A 16,274-nucleotide genomic window follows, 5' to 3' on the forward strand; every position below is an offset into this window, starting at 1 on the left:
ACGCGTCTCCCGCAAACACAATTACACGCATGCATGGTTTTCGGTCAGCCTTTTCTTTGTGTGTTCATTTACGTTTCAAAAGTGTTTGGACTCCATCTTCAAGGGTGCTCGGAGCACGTCCGTCCTCAGCCGATTGCTCCGAAACCTCTCCGCCCCTTTCCGAGGTATCGCTTAGCATGGACCGCAGGGGCTCACCTGAGAGCAGAAGAGGCAAACAAAGAAAGAAAGAAAGAAACAAACAACTCACACAAACTTTGGGACATCGGGCACGGGCTGAAACTTTTTTTGTTCAGCTTATCCAGGGCCGTGGGGTTGGGTCCGGAAGGCCAGACTCGGCCCGGTTCTGCCGAGGCCTGCCGAAACTCGGGTCACGTGACAAAAGGTCTCCAGGCTTGCGATCGAGACCGGCAAGAAATCAAGATGACAAAAGGTGAACAAGTGCTAAGGATGATGTTTATTTTATGATACATTGCCTACTGGATCATAAATACCATTAAAAATCCATACAAACACAACTCCGTGAATATTTGTGGCCATTGTGGGTTAGCTGCCTAGAGAGGAAATTGCTCAAAAGTCAAATTAAACAGATACCGACCGAGTCGCTCATCTGAGTCTTCCGTATCGCTTTGTCGCCATTACCTTTGAGGGGGCTATGGGGGAGGGGAGGGGAGGGGAGGAAATGCACCACCTTTAGAAAAATATCAAAATTCCCACATCCCGGCCGGAGCGTTGAAACGGTTCAATTTGTCGAGGCGAAAGCGGTCGCCGAAGATGCGTTTGAGAGTCTCGCTTTGCGAGGTCCCGAGTTATGTGGGAGGACGTCGAGGTTCGCCAAGCTAATTCTAAACGGAGCAGACTAACCCAAAAAGCACAAATAAAGCACTAAAACGTCAGCTGGGGGGGGGGGGGGGGGGAAACAAAAGAGGCGCCGGCCGGGCCGCCAAAAAAAGCCGCCATCGGACGGTAATGGAGAAGAATGGGCGCCTGATTTCCACGGGAACGTCAATGTCCTCCGTTTGTAAGGGCAATTTCAAAGAGTCCATTTTCAAACCCTCAGAAAACCCTCTCAGCGTGGGGATCGGCGGCCGGCGCGTCGCGACACAAAACTACAGCGCATGCAAGCGGTGGATTAGGTGGCCCTCTACACTCAACTCTACTTACACGGAAAGACAACAAATTTCAAAAATAAAGGACATTAAAATGAGTCCGTGGTGGCGCCACCCGCCTGCTTGCTGCGCAGCACTGCGGAGGGAGGAGCCAAAAGTGGTTGCTTTCAAATTCATTTTGTTGAATGTGCTTTGATGCTGCCAAGGTCGAAAGACACTTTTTCCATTGACAGGGTCCTACATTAAGTCCGTCGGGGTCGTGGGCCAGCTAGAACCGGAGGCGGCCTCGCACACGTGCAAGTGATTTCTCATTTTCCTACTCCATTACAGTATTTATTGACAAAACTATGACAATGCATATCAAGAAAGGTCATCGCCGGGTCGCGTTTGAAAAAGCAATCATTCTCATTACGAAAGGTGTCGTGGGCGAATCGCCCGCTGCCCGCCCGCCCGCCCGCCCGCCGCTGTTAATGTAGGACCCTGTATGAAGCCAATTTTGTCCAAAACGGTAGGTTGGAAGCCACTTTGGTGAAAAGCGCTGTGAACCCAGTCCCGTTGAGTGGCGTTTGAAACGCACTTTTGCTCAAAGCGGTTTGAAGCCACTCGAGCCACTTTGTGTCCAAAGTGCTTTGAAGCCAGTTTTTGTCGAGCGAACGCAGTTGCGCGGCAGGGGAGGCGCGAGCGGCCGAGGCGAGACAGACCTTACGCCTGGGACTCGTCGCCCAGGCCCAGGTAGGCGGCGGCCTGCCGGGCCACGTCCCGGAAACGGACCGCCGCGTCGTCCAGGAGGACGTGAGCCGCCTCCAGATTCTGCTGGGCTACAAAAAGCAGGCCGCAGAGCACGGCCACCAAGAGGGCCAGCTTGAGCAGGAGGGAGAGGACGCCGCGCCGTGCCGGGACCACGGTGGCCAATGAGGGGGCCGCCCCCCCCCGTGAGAAGGACTCCGAGTAGGAGCGGTTCTCCGTGTGGACGCTGTGGCACACGCGCGACTCGTCCAGCCAGTACTCGCTGGGCTTGAGCGGTCGGCCCGCCGCTCCTCGGATGGGGCGCCTGCAGGTGGCGCTGGGAGTAAAACGAGCAATGTAAAACACTTTCAAGCGGCTAAGCGGGCGGCTAAGCGAGCGGCTAAGCGGGCGGCTAAGCGGGCGTCAGCCCGCGGCCGGCCGGCTACCTGATGCCTGTCGGCGTGCTGATTTCATTGGCCAGGATGTCTTCCACCACGCTCTCGCCGAGTTTGACGGGGGCGTCGCCGGTCGCCTCCGGCACCTGGACATTTTTGCAAGCGTTTAGTGGCGCCGCCGCTTCCAAAACGTTAGCCACCACGCTGACCTTGGTTTGCCGTCTGCTGCCGCTCCGCACGGCGACAGGAGTTTTCCCTCGGCTGCGCACGGGCTTCTCTACGACGGGAACCGACTCCGGGGGTTCGGCGCTGGTCATTTCCTCTGCATCGATAAATAAGCGGATGAGCCAATGAAATGGATGCAGCAGAAACAACATGTAGTTGTGCGCGTGCACACGTGTATAAAAATGAAAAAAAAAAGACAATTGAGAGAATTGCCCCTGACGTTGTCGCTTCAATTCTTCTTGAACTGACCGGGTGCCATTTGTAACCTGTTTTTCACTTGAAAACTTTGCCGTCTGCAACGCGGATCAAATTGCGTATCCCTCGCCGATTAAGTCAAGTATCAATCCATCCCCGATCGATAGCTACCGTCGTCTTCCTTGTCGCTGTACTGGTCAGAGTTGGTGTTGCCGTTCTGATCGGCGTCGGCTTTGGGGAGCACGGTGATGTCGGCAGGGGCCTCGGCCGCCAGCTCTCCCAGAAGCTTCTGCAGCTTCTTCTCGTACAACTTGCGCGACGAGGCTGCAAACACACAAATGACGCAAAATGGCCAAGATCCATCACGTACTTGATAAACATACAAAGGCGGCCGGGTTTAGCACATTCTTGCAGGGACTTTTTGAACACATTTTAGCATTCCACGGCTCAACTTCTTTATGATGCAAAGCAATCAGTTGTTCATTCAAATCCAAGAGTGGCAAAACAGGCAGTCAAGTTTATTCTGGGGGATATTTTGGGCGGTTACCGGACGGACGGACGGACGGACGGCAGCAACTTACCCACGATGGGTCCCGCGTCCACTCCATACTTGGCGAGTTGCTGTCTGAGGTCATCATCGGTGAGTTCCGTCACCTCCACCTCTATGCGAGGCTTGTCCGTCTTCTTGGTGGCTTTCTGCACACGCACAGCACGTTGAAAAGGCGCGAGCGCTTAAATCGGTGCACAAAGACCACCGGGCACGCATTCACCAAGTTGGGGAGACTCACTCTGCCGGATCGGCTTTTGTTGGAGACCACCGGTGTGGGCAGCTCGTCGTCGCTGGAGAACGTGTCGGCAGGCGGGCTCCTCTTGCTGTTCTGCGCCGTCAAATTCTTCAAATAGAGCTGCACGTAGACTTCTTTCTTATGCTCGCCGCTCGGCAGCGCCACATTGTTCGCCGCCAGCTCGATCTTCAACTTGTCTTTCGTGAGCACCGACGGGTCTTCCAGAAACTCGGCCATGTCGACTTTGAAGCAAGCGCTTTGTGAATGGGGTAGCGGATAACGGAACCGCAGCAGCGGGAGAGCAGCGGCAGCGGGAGCGAACGAGCGAGCGAGCGAGCGAGCAAGCGCGTTGTTGTCAAACACGATTGACTGGCGCCTCGCCGATGACGCTAGCAGGAGACACGCTAATTTAGCCCAACAAACCCGCTCGTTGACCTTTTAGCCGGCCCAGCTCAATATTGTCGGGTGGTTTAGATTTTTCCAAAGCGATTCCGCGCGCTTGCTCCCGAGGAAAAGGCTCGCTGAAGACTCAAATTGTAAATGAAGAAACGTTAGCAGTTAGCTTGCCCGACAGACACTGGCCCATTCGCCTCTTGCCTACCCGCGGTCGGAACGTGACCGGCAAGCACGTCGCTGCGCCATTGGCCGAGCGCCGCCAGTAAGCGCGACGGTGATTGGCTCCCTATGAGTGGAGCTCCGGGCCTCCTCCGCCGCCACAAACAAAGAGGGAAGGAAGGAAGGAAGGAAGGAAGGAAGGAAGGAAGGAAGGAAGGAAGGAAGGAAGGAAGGAAGGAAGGAAGGAAGGAAGGAAGGAAGGAAGGAAGGAAGGAAGGAAGGAAGGAAGGAAGGAAGGAAGGAAGGAAGGAAGGAAGGAAGGAAGGAAGGAAGGAAGGAAGGAAAGCAGCAGCGCAGACGGGACTTTGGACACAACCTGGCGTGTGGGTCGGCCAGCCGGCCGGCTTGACGTCTAACTCACAATGGCAACGCTTGGGGATTCGTTCAGTTTAACTGGCGGGCTCGTTCGAGCGTGTTCACGAACAGCAATAGAAGCACGCACGGCGCATTGCATTCGTGACTTGGACCAAGAACGTCAAAGGCGGCCCGTTGTCGCCACCCGCTGGCTGCCCGATCGATCAGCCCCCCTTTTAGTTCATTTTTTTCCCTTTTGTTGTTACTGGACGTCATTTGCCCAAAGGGTCCTAAAGGTGAGCTGCGAGGCTCCAATGAAAACGCTCAAACGCTCAAACAAACAGCACTATGTAGTGCTTTTCTATCAAGGCAATATGTTGAGCTGCAGTGTTGCCTTTTCACCAGAAGAGAGCAGTACGAGTCATATTATTAACACGGCTGCTTCCTTTCGAAGGCCTTCCGTACTTTTTTCCGTGCAGACATGTTTAGGCGAATATGTATTCCCATAACAGTTGTATATCAAGAGTTACAGATCTTTCTTTTCAATATGTATGAATAGCAGGTCAAATGTGGAAATTCTCGTGACTGTTTGCAGCTCCCCTCTTCACCCACCACCTTCCCATATCACTACGGCATGCAAGTCTTGCCACCAGTCGAAAACACATTTGAGTAGAAATGAGTCCAATTGGGCAGCCTCAATGTAACCAAACTAGCGCCATATAAATAAAGTGGATTGCCCAAATACTATGTACATGATCAAACCTAACCTCGAGCCTTTGCATTTTGTTGGTGTAAAAAGCAGGATTACAAAGGTTTGAACAAAACTAGCCCGACTTCCCGCCGCCAACTCGTGGCCAAACATGAAATGACGCAAAGTAAATGGCAGGTAGATCAAAATTGAGCAATAAACTGCATCCAAAAATGTGTGAAAGATTGACTCGAACGATGGCGTATCTGTGTAACACCGCCCCCAGGTGGCCAAGACACTCACACCAGAGCGGACAGGACAATTGAAGGAGTTTGTTATGTCATTAAAAAGTTCTGATTAGAAAAAAACATTCACTAACAATAAAAAAAAAAAAGCAAATATTTGAATTCGGGTTGCGCGGGTAGGCGCGCGTGCGCCTGCCGCGTTTACGGCAGCAGAGAAGGCCTTCTTGACCAAAAGCCAGCAGTCCGCCACAGGGGCCAGGCTGGGCCGTGTGGTGCGGTTGTGGCTGTGGGGACAGCGGTTTGAGGCGGCATTGTGGCTCCCCACTTGTCCTTTCCACAGACTCCCACCCCCACTCACTCGATCCCTCCCTCCCTCACTGGGATGTTTCTGCACCACACCCCCACACACCAAACCACACTTAATACAGCACTTGAAGCACAGTTCAGCTTTTCCACAGCCAGCCAGCCAGCCAGCCAGCCAGCCAGCCAGCCAGCCAGCCAGCCAGCCAGCCAGCCAGCCAGCCAGCCAGCCAGCGAGCGAGAGGCTGCAAATGTGGAGCCCTTGAGAAACACCTCTTAAGCTTTCTTTGTGCGTAATTTATACAGAAAATAAGGCTCGGGCCAAGAATCATAGCGAGCGCCTCTTTAAGCATAACAGTCGTGGCCTCTGGAAAGAAAAAAAAAAAGATCAAAGTTGGCTCCAGAATGGTCAACAGTCCCATTTTCAGAATGAGTTCACTTTACGGCCGCTGGCGGTGGCTCTGATATGATGTTTTGTGACAGATTAGTGCAAAATAAACCAGGGGAACAAATTCAACAGCCGCTAAGAAGCAGACAAACACGGCGGCCGGCGCACTTTGCCGTGACAAGGTTACATTGATGGTTGACGTGAACTTTTTTTTTTTTTTTAAAACTGAAACAGCAACGCCTGGATGAAGCGATGAAGTCAGACTCTTCAATGGAGTTGATCTTGGAGCGTTTGAATAAACCACAGCAGTCAGCCATTACAACTTCTCAGCCATTCCCACTCAGGTTAGAACATTTCCTCCCGTGATGGCGACCTTGCGCGCATCCCTCCCTCCCTCCCTCCCTCCCTCCCTCCCTCCCTCCCTCCCTCCCTCCCTCCCTCCCTCCCTCCCTCCCTCCCTCCAAATTGCCGTCAGCGTTACGTGAGCTCACTTCAGCAAAGCCCAAAAGAATGACGGGACGTTGTTGGCCTTTTCTTTTTTGATTGCCGCCCGAGTCCAAGTGTGCCACGGGTTTGCTTCAACTTAACTCATTCGCTGCCATTGACGGCTCGAGACGTCAAAGTGTAAATGGGCTGGCCGTGAAAGAGTTAAGAATATTTACGTATGTTTCGTGTTAGCGATGTTGGAGCCAGGCAAAAGCAGGATGATGTGGATGACGTCCTCAGAGGTTCCACCATGACATCTGACGTCCTCAGAGGTTCCACCATGACATCGGATGCGAAGCCTTCAAACCAACCTAGACGTACAATAACATTGAATCACTCTGCTACGTTTGATTGCCAAACTAATTCGGACGAGTCCTGAGTGCTTTCCTGAGTGGAGAAAGTCACTTTGCACCTGAGCGAGACGCTCTGAGCGTGCGTGCGTGCGTGCGTGCGCTGCACTGTGTGTGTTCTTGCCCAAATATTTTCACGTGTTGACAATCCAAATTTGAGCGAGTCGTAGACACGTCCGTCAGAGGAAAAACGAGCCGACAGAAGAAAAAAACGGAGCCTCCCGACTTGTAGACGCGTCCGTCAGAAGAAAGAGGAGCCTCCCTTCCTGGCCCCGGCCGATGCCCGTTTGGACGCCGGCCCGCTCGCATCCTCGGCGTGTTTGCGAAACCATTACAATTTGGACCTTTTCCGTTTTGTTTGGCCTTTGGATACGCACGCGCGCCTTGTCGCGTCCTCGCTGAACTCGGTCGGGGCAAACAGAACGGCGGCTCGGCTTTCAGGGAGCCCGCGAGGAACGGCGCTTCCGCTTTGTGTCGCTCGTCCGTCTTAGCCCGACGTCATGGGTTGAGATGAGGGACAAATTGTCCTTGGCGGCCGGTAATGAAGGGGGGGGCTCTTCCGTCATGACCGAGTCCCAACTCACACAAATCAAGTCGAGTCGGATTTCTTTCATGACAAAAGCGTCTCAGAGGTCCTCCTGGAGATCCCCCGTGCTTGCTAAAGCAGGAGGGAAGCGACAGGAATGCCCAACAAGGTCTTCAGTGGAGCCGAAGGCAAATTGGGCCTTCTCAGAAACCCAAAGAGCCTCTTGTCAGGCCTGCTGCAGATAGCACGGAAAGGAGGGGCAGGAGAGGAGCAGGTGGAGGAGGGGAGCCAAGCACCAGTCCAAGGGCCCGGCCTGGCCCGGCCCGTCACGCAGGCGTGAACCTTGGGGCTGGCCCACCTGGCTTTGCACGTTTGCAGCAAATAAGAATGGCCTTCCAAGAAGGTATTGGCCAACTCTTAGTTGAGAGGTAACACCAAACGAAGGGCAGGGCGCTTCGGCCAGCTTCTGGAGTTCACAGGAAAGAAACATTTCCGCGCTTGGCTCGGCTCTCGGAACGTCGCTAGCCGAGCGGGACGGCCAAAAGCCTCACTCACGTAAGGCCCTGGTGGTGTCACGTGTTGGTGGACCTCCCTCCGCTGCGCTGGCCCTTTCCTTTCTTTGGCCGCTCGGAGCCCATTCCACTTTTCAAGCAAGCTGGCGGAAGCTCCCACGCACCTGCACAATGTACACTGGCGGCGCCAATGGAAGCGCGCCATCCAACATCGGCGCCGGCAATCTCAATTGGACAGCCGCTCTTTGGGACCTTCATTTTTGTCCAGCCAAAGACGGGATTGGGCTTCTTTGGCACAAATGATTAGGACGGCTCAAGGCTGATTCGGAACTTTTCAATCCCTCAGGCCACTTGGATTGTCTTTGACTATGGACAAGTTTGTAGTTTGCCCAAGCTGACGGGCGGGCGTCTCAATCTAAAGGCGCTGGCGTATTGGTTGCATTTTCCGTGGGTGGTGGAAAAAGGCATCATTTCCACACGGGCAGGTGTAGCCAATGTTCAGTTATGTCTGGCTGCGGTGTGAAGTTATTTGACGCATTCGGGAGCTTTCAGCTCCTCGTCGTTCCCGCCCGGAGAAAAGTCCTTGCTCAGCTGATGTTATCGTACGTCCGACACTTTGTTACTTTCCGCGCCTGGCACGCCGCGACTCGGCTAATGCGGCGTTCTCACGCCGCGCGCGGGCGGGCGGCAAAAGCACTTGTCGCGGCGGCGTTGAGCGCCTTTGGCGGGAGGGCCTTTTCCTCCGTTTGGCCGCCGCCAAGCCTCGCTGGCGTGCCAGCGGCGGAGGACAAATGTGCCAAAGTCAGCTGGTTCTGCTCGCTCGCTGGGCCGCCCCCTGGCGTATCCAGCTGAGCTCCGATAATTCGACACCTCTGAAGCAGCTGGAGCCTTTTGGCGCGACAAGCAGCACTTTGTTTTCGATTCCCGCCGTGTTCCGCGCGCAATAAAAAAATGACCGTCAGCAACATGGCACGCCGGCCGTGTTTTCATCCACTTTGGCGAGCCGTTCAATCTCCACTCTGCCTCCCTCCCTCCCGATGTGGGATTTGACATACACTTTGTGGTAACCTCGCTAAGTTATCCCCCCCACCTCCCGCACTGTGAATAAAGGCTTGTTTCTGTGCGCCCGCCGCCACGCTTGTTAAGACTTCAAGGACAGCTCCCTCCATCTGGCATTAAGTATCGCCGGTGCCAGTGTCGGTCGGTTGGTCGGGCCGGCCGGCCGGCCCGCCGGGTTAGCTGACACTCCTGCACTTAAACTAATGGCAGTGAGCAGTCATCTCCCACGAGGCAAGCGCTCACCTTGGGGGAGAAAAAAAAAAAAAAAGGAGGGGGGGGGGAGGCTCACTCGCTCGCTCCCTCATGCCCAATGGCTCTCGCCACCCACTGAATGAGAGCGCGGGCATGAAAAGAGGGATTGTTCCAACACGGGGCATACATGAGTGCAAATGAAAACATGTAAGGCGCACGCGCACATGTCCCGGCTGCCTCTGCGCCCTAGCTCAATGGCACTTTGAGTAACAGGAAAAGGGGGCCAGGGGGAGGGGGGGGGAGACTCAGCAGAACGTCATTAGTACGCAAACATCTTGATTTTTCCGGCCGATAGTCGGACCCCCGAGCGCTCGTGAGACTCGCAAGAACAGATGTGGGCGCGCAAAACAGCTCCTGATGAGAACCAGAACGGAAAGAAATGCTTGATGGCCAATCGATACGGCCGCGTTTACAGATCCAATTTCATGCCGAGATGGCATTTTCATGTAGCAGGGCTTTCAAACTCTGGCCCGTGGGCCAAATTTGGCCCACAGTGTCGTTAGATTTGGCCCGCCACTTTGTGTCAATACTAAATTTGCAAATTGTTTTCACTTAAAAAAATAGATGTTTCTAGCAATTTTTATTCATCTTTTTCAAAATGTGTTTGAAGAGTTTGTTGTGTAGCCTATACTGTACATAATGTGAGCGACAGAGTCACAAAGTTAACATTTTCCCGATGCAAGCGACGTACAGCTGTTTTCATGCGGTCATTTAAAAAAAACTAGGTGGTGTCGACAAACAACACTTTCTGTTTCTTCTATCTCTTTTAAATGTACACAATCTCAAGCATATAAGTGTGCCGCCATCTAGCCGTCAAAAGTGGAACTACACCTAATCGAAAAAAGTTGGACCACAATAGACTTGTTAAATGGACAGAATAAATCTGTGAAATAGCGCTAATTGAAGGTAAGCCAAATGATATGTTGGCGTTTCTGTTGATACATCGCCCCCCCCCCCCTCTACTTTGGTTCATCTCACTGTTTCCCTTTACGGGAATCGTCAGCTTCTCAAACCGCATCTCTTGGACGTCCTTCAGAGGGAAAATTGTGAACATAAACACGGCGCTAGCACAGGTGAGCCCCCCCAGACTGCCAACCCCCCGCCCCCCCTTCTCAATGGAAAGCCAAACATCTTTCTCAGAATGAAGAGGCCGCTTGCTAAATATAGGGCGGCCGGCCGGCCGACGGGAGAGCCATTTTCAACAAAGATGAGCCCTGGGGTCGGTCGACGGGTGGCCGACGGTGTGCCGGCCGGCCGGCCGGGCGGGTGGCCGGTGGTCCGCCTTTCTCTTATGCACCGGCTCTTATGTAAACACTGGAATCCTGCGGTCCGCTCCGGCGTGGCAAGCAACGAAAGGAGCCACTGTGCGCTCGCACACAGCCGCGGTGTGTTGTCTCCGCAGACCCACTCGGTCCACCAAGCAACCAACCCCCCCCCAAGACCCTGGCAAGTGCCAGCGACAGACCTCGGTGTGTGATCTCGTCACCCTGCTGGGAACTCCTGCTGGACCTCTGACTTTTCCATTTACCAGTATCCCAACTTGCAACTTGTTTTTTTTGGGTCACGTCTTGGTTTTGTATTGTTTATTTGGTGAACCAAAACCAGGGATCCACCACAATTTGGCTTGGCAAGGGGGGAGGGTCTGGGAATCTGTGGGATGATGTCCTTGCATGTGGGCAGGGAAATGGCGAGGGTTTTTATTTTTGCCACCATCTTGATGACCCCATAGCGCTGAACCCCAGTGTTTGGTGGGACGTTTTGATGGCCTCATCGGGGTCACGCCAAAATAGAAAAGGTCTGGCGGCGTGATTTTGGCGGAAGGGACAGGCGACAACAGAGCGGCGGCGGCAGCGGCTTTTTCTTTTGGTTCCTCCCGCACGCGCCCGCCGCCGTGGCCACCTGGGCCATCCGTCCGTTCGTCCAGTCGCCCGCACGTCTCTGCGCAGTTTACAGGGGACGACAAGGCGTGAGCCCGGGCGGGCGCTTGAAAGGGGCGCTTTATGGCCTGTGGAAATGATTCATCAGGCGCAAGAAAGTATGCATTTATCACATTGCCAGGGCCAAAAATATCACGTCGGGCCAGGAAATGACTGAAGGCTAGATGTTTTATCAGCCAGCCAAGCTTTTTAGGATAATATACCATTAATCATCAGGATCACATCCAATAAAATTCCAGATTCATCAACGGCCAGGGAGGGTGACAGTGTCCGGCCGGCTGGCCGGCCGGCAGAATCAAGGCCAGCCGCTCGCCAGCATGCCTCCTCCTCCGCTGGTGTGGTCCGCGCGGGTAGCTGCCGCTGCCGCCACCGCTCCAACTGGGCTTTACGGTAACTCTCAGACAGCTCGCACGCTTGGCGCGGCTCCCATATTGTCGCTGGCCCGCCGTCAAACCGACTGGACCCGAGCGCCGCCGAGAGCGCCGGCACAAAAGCCTGGTGTGCTTGTCCCGTCAACGCTCCCCGAATGGCGCTCCATAACGGCCGTACGGCCTGAACTGGTCGCAGCCCATTCGAAACGTTTCCACACAAGTGGCGTCCTTGTACATTTTACGGCAGGACTCCAATCGCTACTTGTACTTTTTCTCCTGAAAAGCTGGAGCGAGTTGGCCCTGGCTTCAAGACTTGCAGCCACTTTCTCTTCTCTTCTCTTCTCTTCTCTTCTCTTCTCTTCTCTTCTCTTCTCTTCTCTTCTCTTCTCTACCCTGAAGTGGGACCGTGGTCCTGAATGAGCAAACAAAGGGCCCGAAAGGATTCCCTTCAGGCCCATGACTGGGCCGCGACCACACAAGGAAAACAAAAGATGGCCAGTTTATGTTCCTGCGGTGGGCCCCTTTCAGCACGGCCATTATTCACGCACGCCGTCAAATTAAACACATCCGACGGGGATGTCAAAGAAAGAGCTTTATTGTCACTCTCAAATGAGCTGGATTACAATGAATTGAATGATATATACTTCATCGCTTATTGAACGAAAGGAACACAGATGTGCCATGGTGGAAATGGAGTGAGTTCGCAAATCAACTCTGTATTTACTAGAAAATATGCTCCTAAATAGCGCCACCTAGTGACAGTCCCAATAGCAGTTAGGCAGCTTTCCTGGCTTGCACGGCGCAGCCAAAGTCAGAATTAATAGAACAAATGTTGTATTTATAAACACAAACCAAACGGCGCTAAATGTGTGTGTGTGTGTGTGTGTGTGTGTGTGTGTGTGTGTGTGTGTTGAAGACTAAATAAACCACAGAGTGGTGAACCATAACAAATAAAACACACTGTAAATAAAACCATATTTTCTTGTACAAGTTGGATAATTAGAAATATGGACGTGTGAGGAAAACAGACGTGTGAACTTATTTTTGGGTCTTTTTTTTTTTTTTTTTGTAGGGCCTGGCAGAGACAAGACCATTACAGAAAATGCCCATATTTTTGTTTGCATGCTTGTGTAACTCTGGCTCAGTGTGTGTGTGTGTGTGTGTGTGTGTGTAAGTGGCGTGTGTGTGGGCTGATTTTGGCTGCGGCCCGCCGCCGTCTGTAAAGAAACAGCTGGAGGCAAAGCCAACAGCGGGCCGGCTCGGGGAGCCTCGGGGCCCTGCCAGGCGGCGACAGATTCCAGAAGTTTCCACGGTGCTGCGTCGCCATGCCAACGGCTTCTTGGCACGCCGTTCCGATCCGATCCGCGCACCTGGCCCACCGAGAGCCCAGAATCACCTCGGCTGTCACAGTGTGATGAACAAGCCAAGTATTTGTGTGTTTTCAAGAGCTACGGGCGCGCGCAGGGAAGGAAAACAGGGCGGCAGCGCAGTGGACCCACCTCCTGTGTGCGTGCGTGCGCCGCCCCAATCAAACCCAAGAGCTGTGGAGCAGCCTCGCACAAACATCGCGGCGGGCCAGGCCGGGCATTCGGCGCTACCTGCGCTACCTGCGCTACCTGCGCTACCTGCGCTACCTGCGCTACCTGCGCTACCTGCGCTACCTGCGCTACCTGCGCTACCTGCGCTACCTGCGCTACCTGCGCTACCTGCGCTACCTGCGCTACCTGCGGCGGTGACTTAATTCCCCCCTCGCAGGAAACAAAGAGCAAAAGCGCCACCTACATCATCTGAGGGTGTGAGAAATTTTGCAAGCTCCACAGAGGGAATTCCATATTTGAGGCGATGGAAATCTTCTGCCGCCCGCCGCCGAAGCCTCTCGTAATTCATCCGACACTTTTATCATCGGTGGCGGCGTGTTCCCGACGTGACGCCGCGTGCCAAGTAACTAACACGGGCGAGTCCCTCAATGGAGAGGAAAAGAAAAATGCAAAATTCCCCCACATTCAATTCTTGTAGGTGGAGAAGAGCAGACAGTCTGCGGTGGTGAAAAGTCGCCTTTGGTGCGGCTCCGCGTTAGCATTCACACATTTTTTGGGGGCGTTCAACCCACAAGCAATATAAAGTCGAGAGGGCTGTTGAGTTAATGACACGCACAAGTGATTTAAGTGAGCTTCATTTAATATTTGAACACAGCCTTTTATTAAATGTTACCTGATACTCGTGTGCTACATTTTATGTTCACGCCGCAAAATGTTGTCTTTTTTTTTATTTCTTTTTTTTTTCTCCGCACCGATGCGTCACAAACCCGACGAAGAGGCCTCACTCGCTGACTAGCTGGCTGGCTGGCTGGCTGGCTGGCTGGCTGGCTGGCTGGCCTCGTTAGCTCGGCCTCGCTCGCTTAGCTTCGCGTAGTAAATTTAGAGATGGCGAGCCCACAAAACTCACAGAGCAATTTGGACCGCATGTCGCCCACAGAAACAAAACACGCGGGAGGCCCAAAAGCATTCAGACATTGACAAAATGCTTCAGAGATTCAATTGTAGAATATGTAAAAATGGGATGTTTAGATTTGAAAAGACATGATCGCAATTTAGTAGCCTAGCCGACTTAGCTTGGCCGAATTCACTTTGAACTTGAGATGGAAAGTAGCGGTGGCGCTAGCTAGCTCTCTTAGCTTAGCCTAGCCTACTCAGCCTAGCCGAGTTTGCCAAATTCATTTTGAACTTGAGTCGGAGTGTAGCGGTGGCGTTAGTGCTGTTAGCTTAGCGTAGCCCTTTTGCGAACAACAAATTCCACATTTGCAAAAGTCCGCCTTCACCAAAGGACATTGGCTCGTTGTGATGTCATGACAAGCGAGCGACTTAATTGCTCAGCAAAAAAAAGCCAGCTGATATTTAGGGGGGAAAATAACAGGTTATGATTGTCATAAAAATTCACATTCGGCCCCGGTGTACGTTGGCCGCGCCTTTTATTGAAACGAGTCAAACTTTATTACCTTTGGAGTGAAAAGCTGCAATTTTTTGAAGCGGCGCGTGTATTTCTTTCTGGACACGGTCGCTAGCTGTCATACTATCTGCTTACGTAGAAACGGCGGCGCTGGCTATTCGAAAAGTATCTTTTACCCCTCGGTACGGCGCGCGGGTGGCTGCGCGAGAGCAAACGCTTTGTGTGCGTGTTGGGCGGGCGGGCGGGCGGCTGAGGAAAGCCAACACACGGATCCTTTTTATTGGAGTCAGTCATCAGGTGTTGGCCAGGAAGGAAGTCCTTACGAACGTCCAGCGGATGGCCTCAGGCACGCTCGCTCGCCCACACGCACCAGAACAATACGTTGATTTATAGCGAGCGTCGTTGGCGCCGGGACTCCAATTTGTCATCGGCGGCAGAGTTAGTCCAATAAATCCCTTGACGTGTTTTATGCTCATCCGCCGACTCGCAAGCAGCGCGCTCGCTCGCTCGCTCGCTCGCTTACTCGCTTCACGTCATGTGGGAAATTCATTGGGCGTCCGAGGCTGCCGGCGGCGTTCTTCGCCGTTGGCCGCCGTGGCTGCCTTTTCCATCCAAATGATTTGCGCTCGGGCCCAGAAGAGGAAGACACATCACGCGCGCCTTATTAGGCCCGGGAGGGGAAATGACATCCGCACATGGCCCGCAAATGTCCAGTGCCAAAATGTCCACTTGCGTCTGTCCGTTGGTTCAATCCAATACTAAAAGGCTGTCTTTTTTGCTCTGGTTTTGGCAAAGGCGGGGAAGCGTGCCAGCTCCCGGCAAAGCGAGCACATATGGCACCTACGCGGCCACTTTGCTCCCGCCATTAACACCCAAGTTGAAAGCAGCCCCCGTAATCCGTCCGAACCACAAGGCTTCCCCTCTCCCCGGGGACGGCGTAACATAAACATCGTCAGTGTGCCTCAGTGTTTCCAGAAGCTTGCTGGCCGGCGGGCCGGACGGTCGGTCGGCCGGCCGGCCGTCGGACCAGGCAGCCAGGCAGCCAGCCAGCCAGCCGGCCAGCCAGCCAGCCACCCACCCACTCAGCCGCGCCGGGCCGCGTCCCGTCCAAGAGAAAGGAGATCTGCTGTCTGAATCACACACACGCTTTCTTGACAACTCACAAAGCAAACTCCAAAAGGTTAATGCTTTTTTTTTTTTTTTTTTTGTAGAAAGTCGTTAGCAAAGCGCCCGCTTTGAGTGAAAAAGTCAAGTCAAAGACAACATTGCTCTGGCACACATTTGAATGAATAGATATTCGGTATTGATTCTATTTCTATACTATTTGTGGTGGTTAAAGTACGCTCTCCCACCTGGAGTCAGCACACTTTGATTCCAAGCGAGGACGAGTCGTCGGGAAGACGGACGATTCGATGCGAGCGTGGATTCGTGTCCGCAAGATGAATGCTAAAGGCTAACGTAAAAGCATCCATGTGATTCTTTGTTTGCCAGCGCATCATACTGCCCCTAGTGGACACTAAACGTGCATGCGCAGACTGTTTCTTTTTGCACTATTGATTGTGGCTCAGTTTTAGGAATTGAAATTGTCTTCGTTTCCTGCCCCTCATGTTGCGGCAGGAGGCTGAAGGGGCACGGCTTGTGATTCAGACATCCCAACGCTACTTGAAAATCCATTGTAGCGGAAAGTCAGACCAAGGAAGTATTTGGACTGGGTTACGTCCCAAAAGGAGCGCAAACGCCGGCCGGCCGACCGGCCAGAAATTGCGGATGGGCGACGCGAGCAAAGCGGGCACGTCTCGGCTGAGATGGGCCGGCCGGGCGGGGTGTTGGAAAAGAGCAGGCGGACATAAAAACAAGCCGCCTGGCCTGACCT

General features: G+C 53.5%; 1 protein-coding gene and 1 long non-coding RNA gene across 3 annotated transcripts in view; both read right to left on the reverse strand.

The window, feature by feature from the left end:
- Window positions 1-431: 431 nt before the first annotated feature.
- On the reverse strand, window positions 432-4,494 carry tmpob (thymopoietin b). Of its 2 annotated transcripts, XM_088378693.1 has the most exons (6): window positions 3,436-4,484; window positions 3,229-3,343; window positions 2,819-2,971; window positions 2,437-2,549; window positions 2,279-2,373; window positions 432-2,169 (listed from the first exon to the last, which is right to left on the reverse strand). In XM_088378693.1, exons 1-6 carry the CDS (start codon window positions 3,667-3,669, stop codon window positions 1,809-1,811), a joined length of 1,071 nt encoding a protein of 356 aa, XP_088234819.1. In that variant the 5' UTR covers window positions 3,670-4,484; the 3' UTR covers window positions 432-1,808. The 2 variants fall into 2 exon arrangements, with proteins under 2 accessions (XP_088234819.1, XP_088234818.1); XM_088378692.1 differs by having other exon boundaries at window positions 2,279-2,549; window positions 3,436-4,494.
- Window positions 4,495-6,426: 1,932 nt separating this feature from the next.
- LOC148397186 (uncharacterized) overlaps window positions 6,427-16,274 on the reverse strand; it is a 33,443-nt gene continuing 23,595 nt past the window's right edge. The window contains exon 3 of the long non-coding RNA XR_015858994.1: window positions 6,427-6,759. This is a non-coding gene — a long non-coding RNA (uncharacterized LOC148397186). The remainder of the gene's footprint in view (window positions 6,760-16,274) is intronic.

Source organism: Syngnathus floridae, chromosome 6 (genome assembly GCF_059516105.1).
Source record: "Syngnathus floridae isolate MCC-2025c chromosome 6, RoL_Sflo_1.0, whole genome shotgun sequence".
Classification (NCBI taxonomy): Eukaryota; Metazoa; Chordata; class Actinopteri; order Syngnathiformes; family Syngnathidae; genus Syngnathus; species Syngnathus floridae.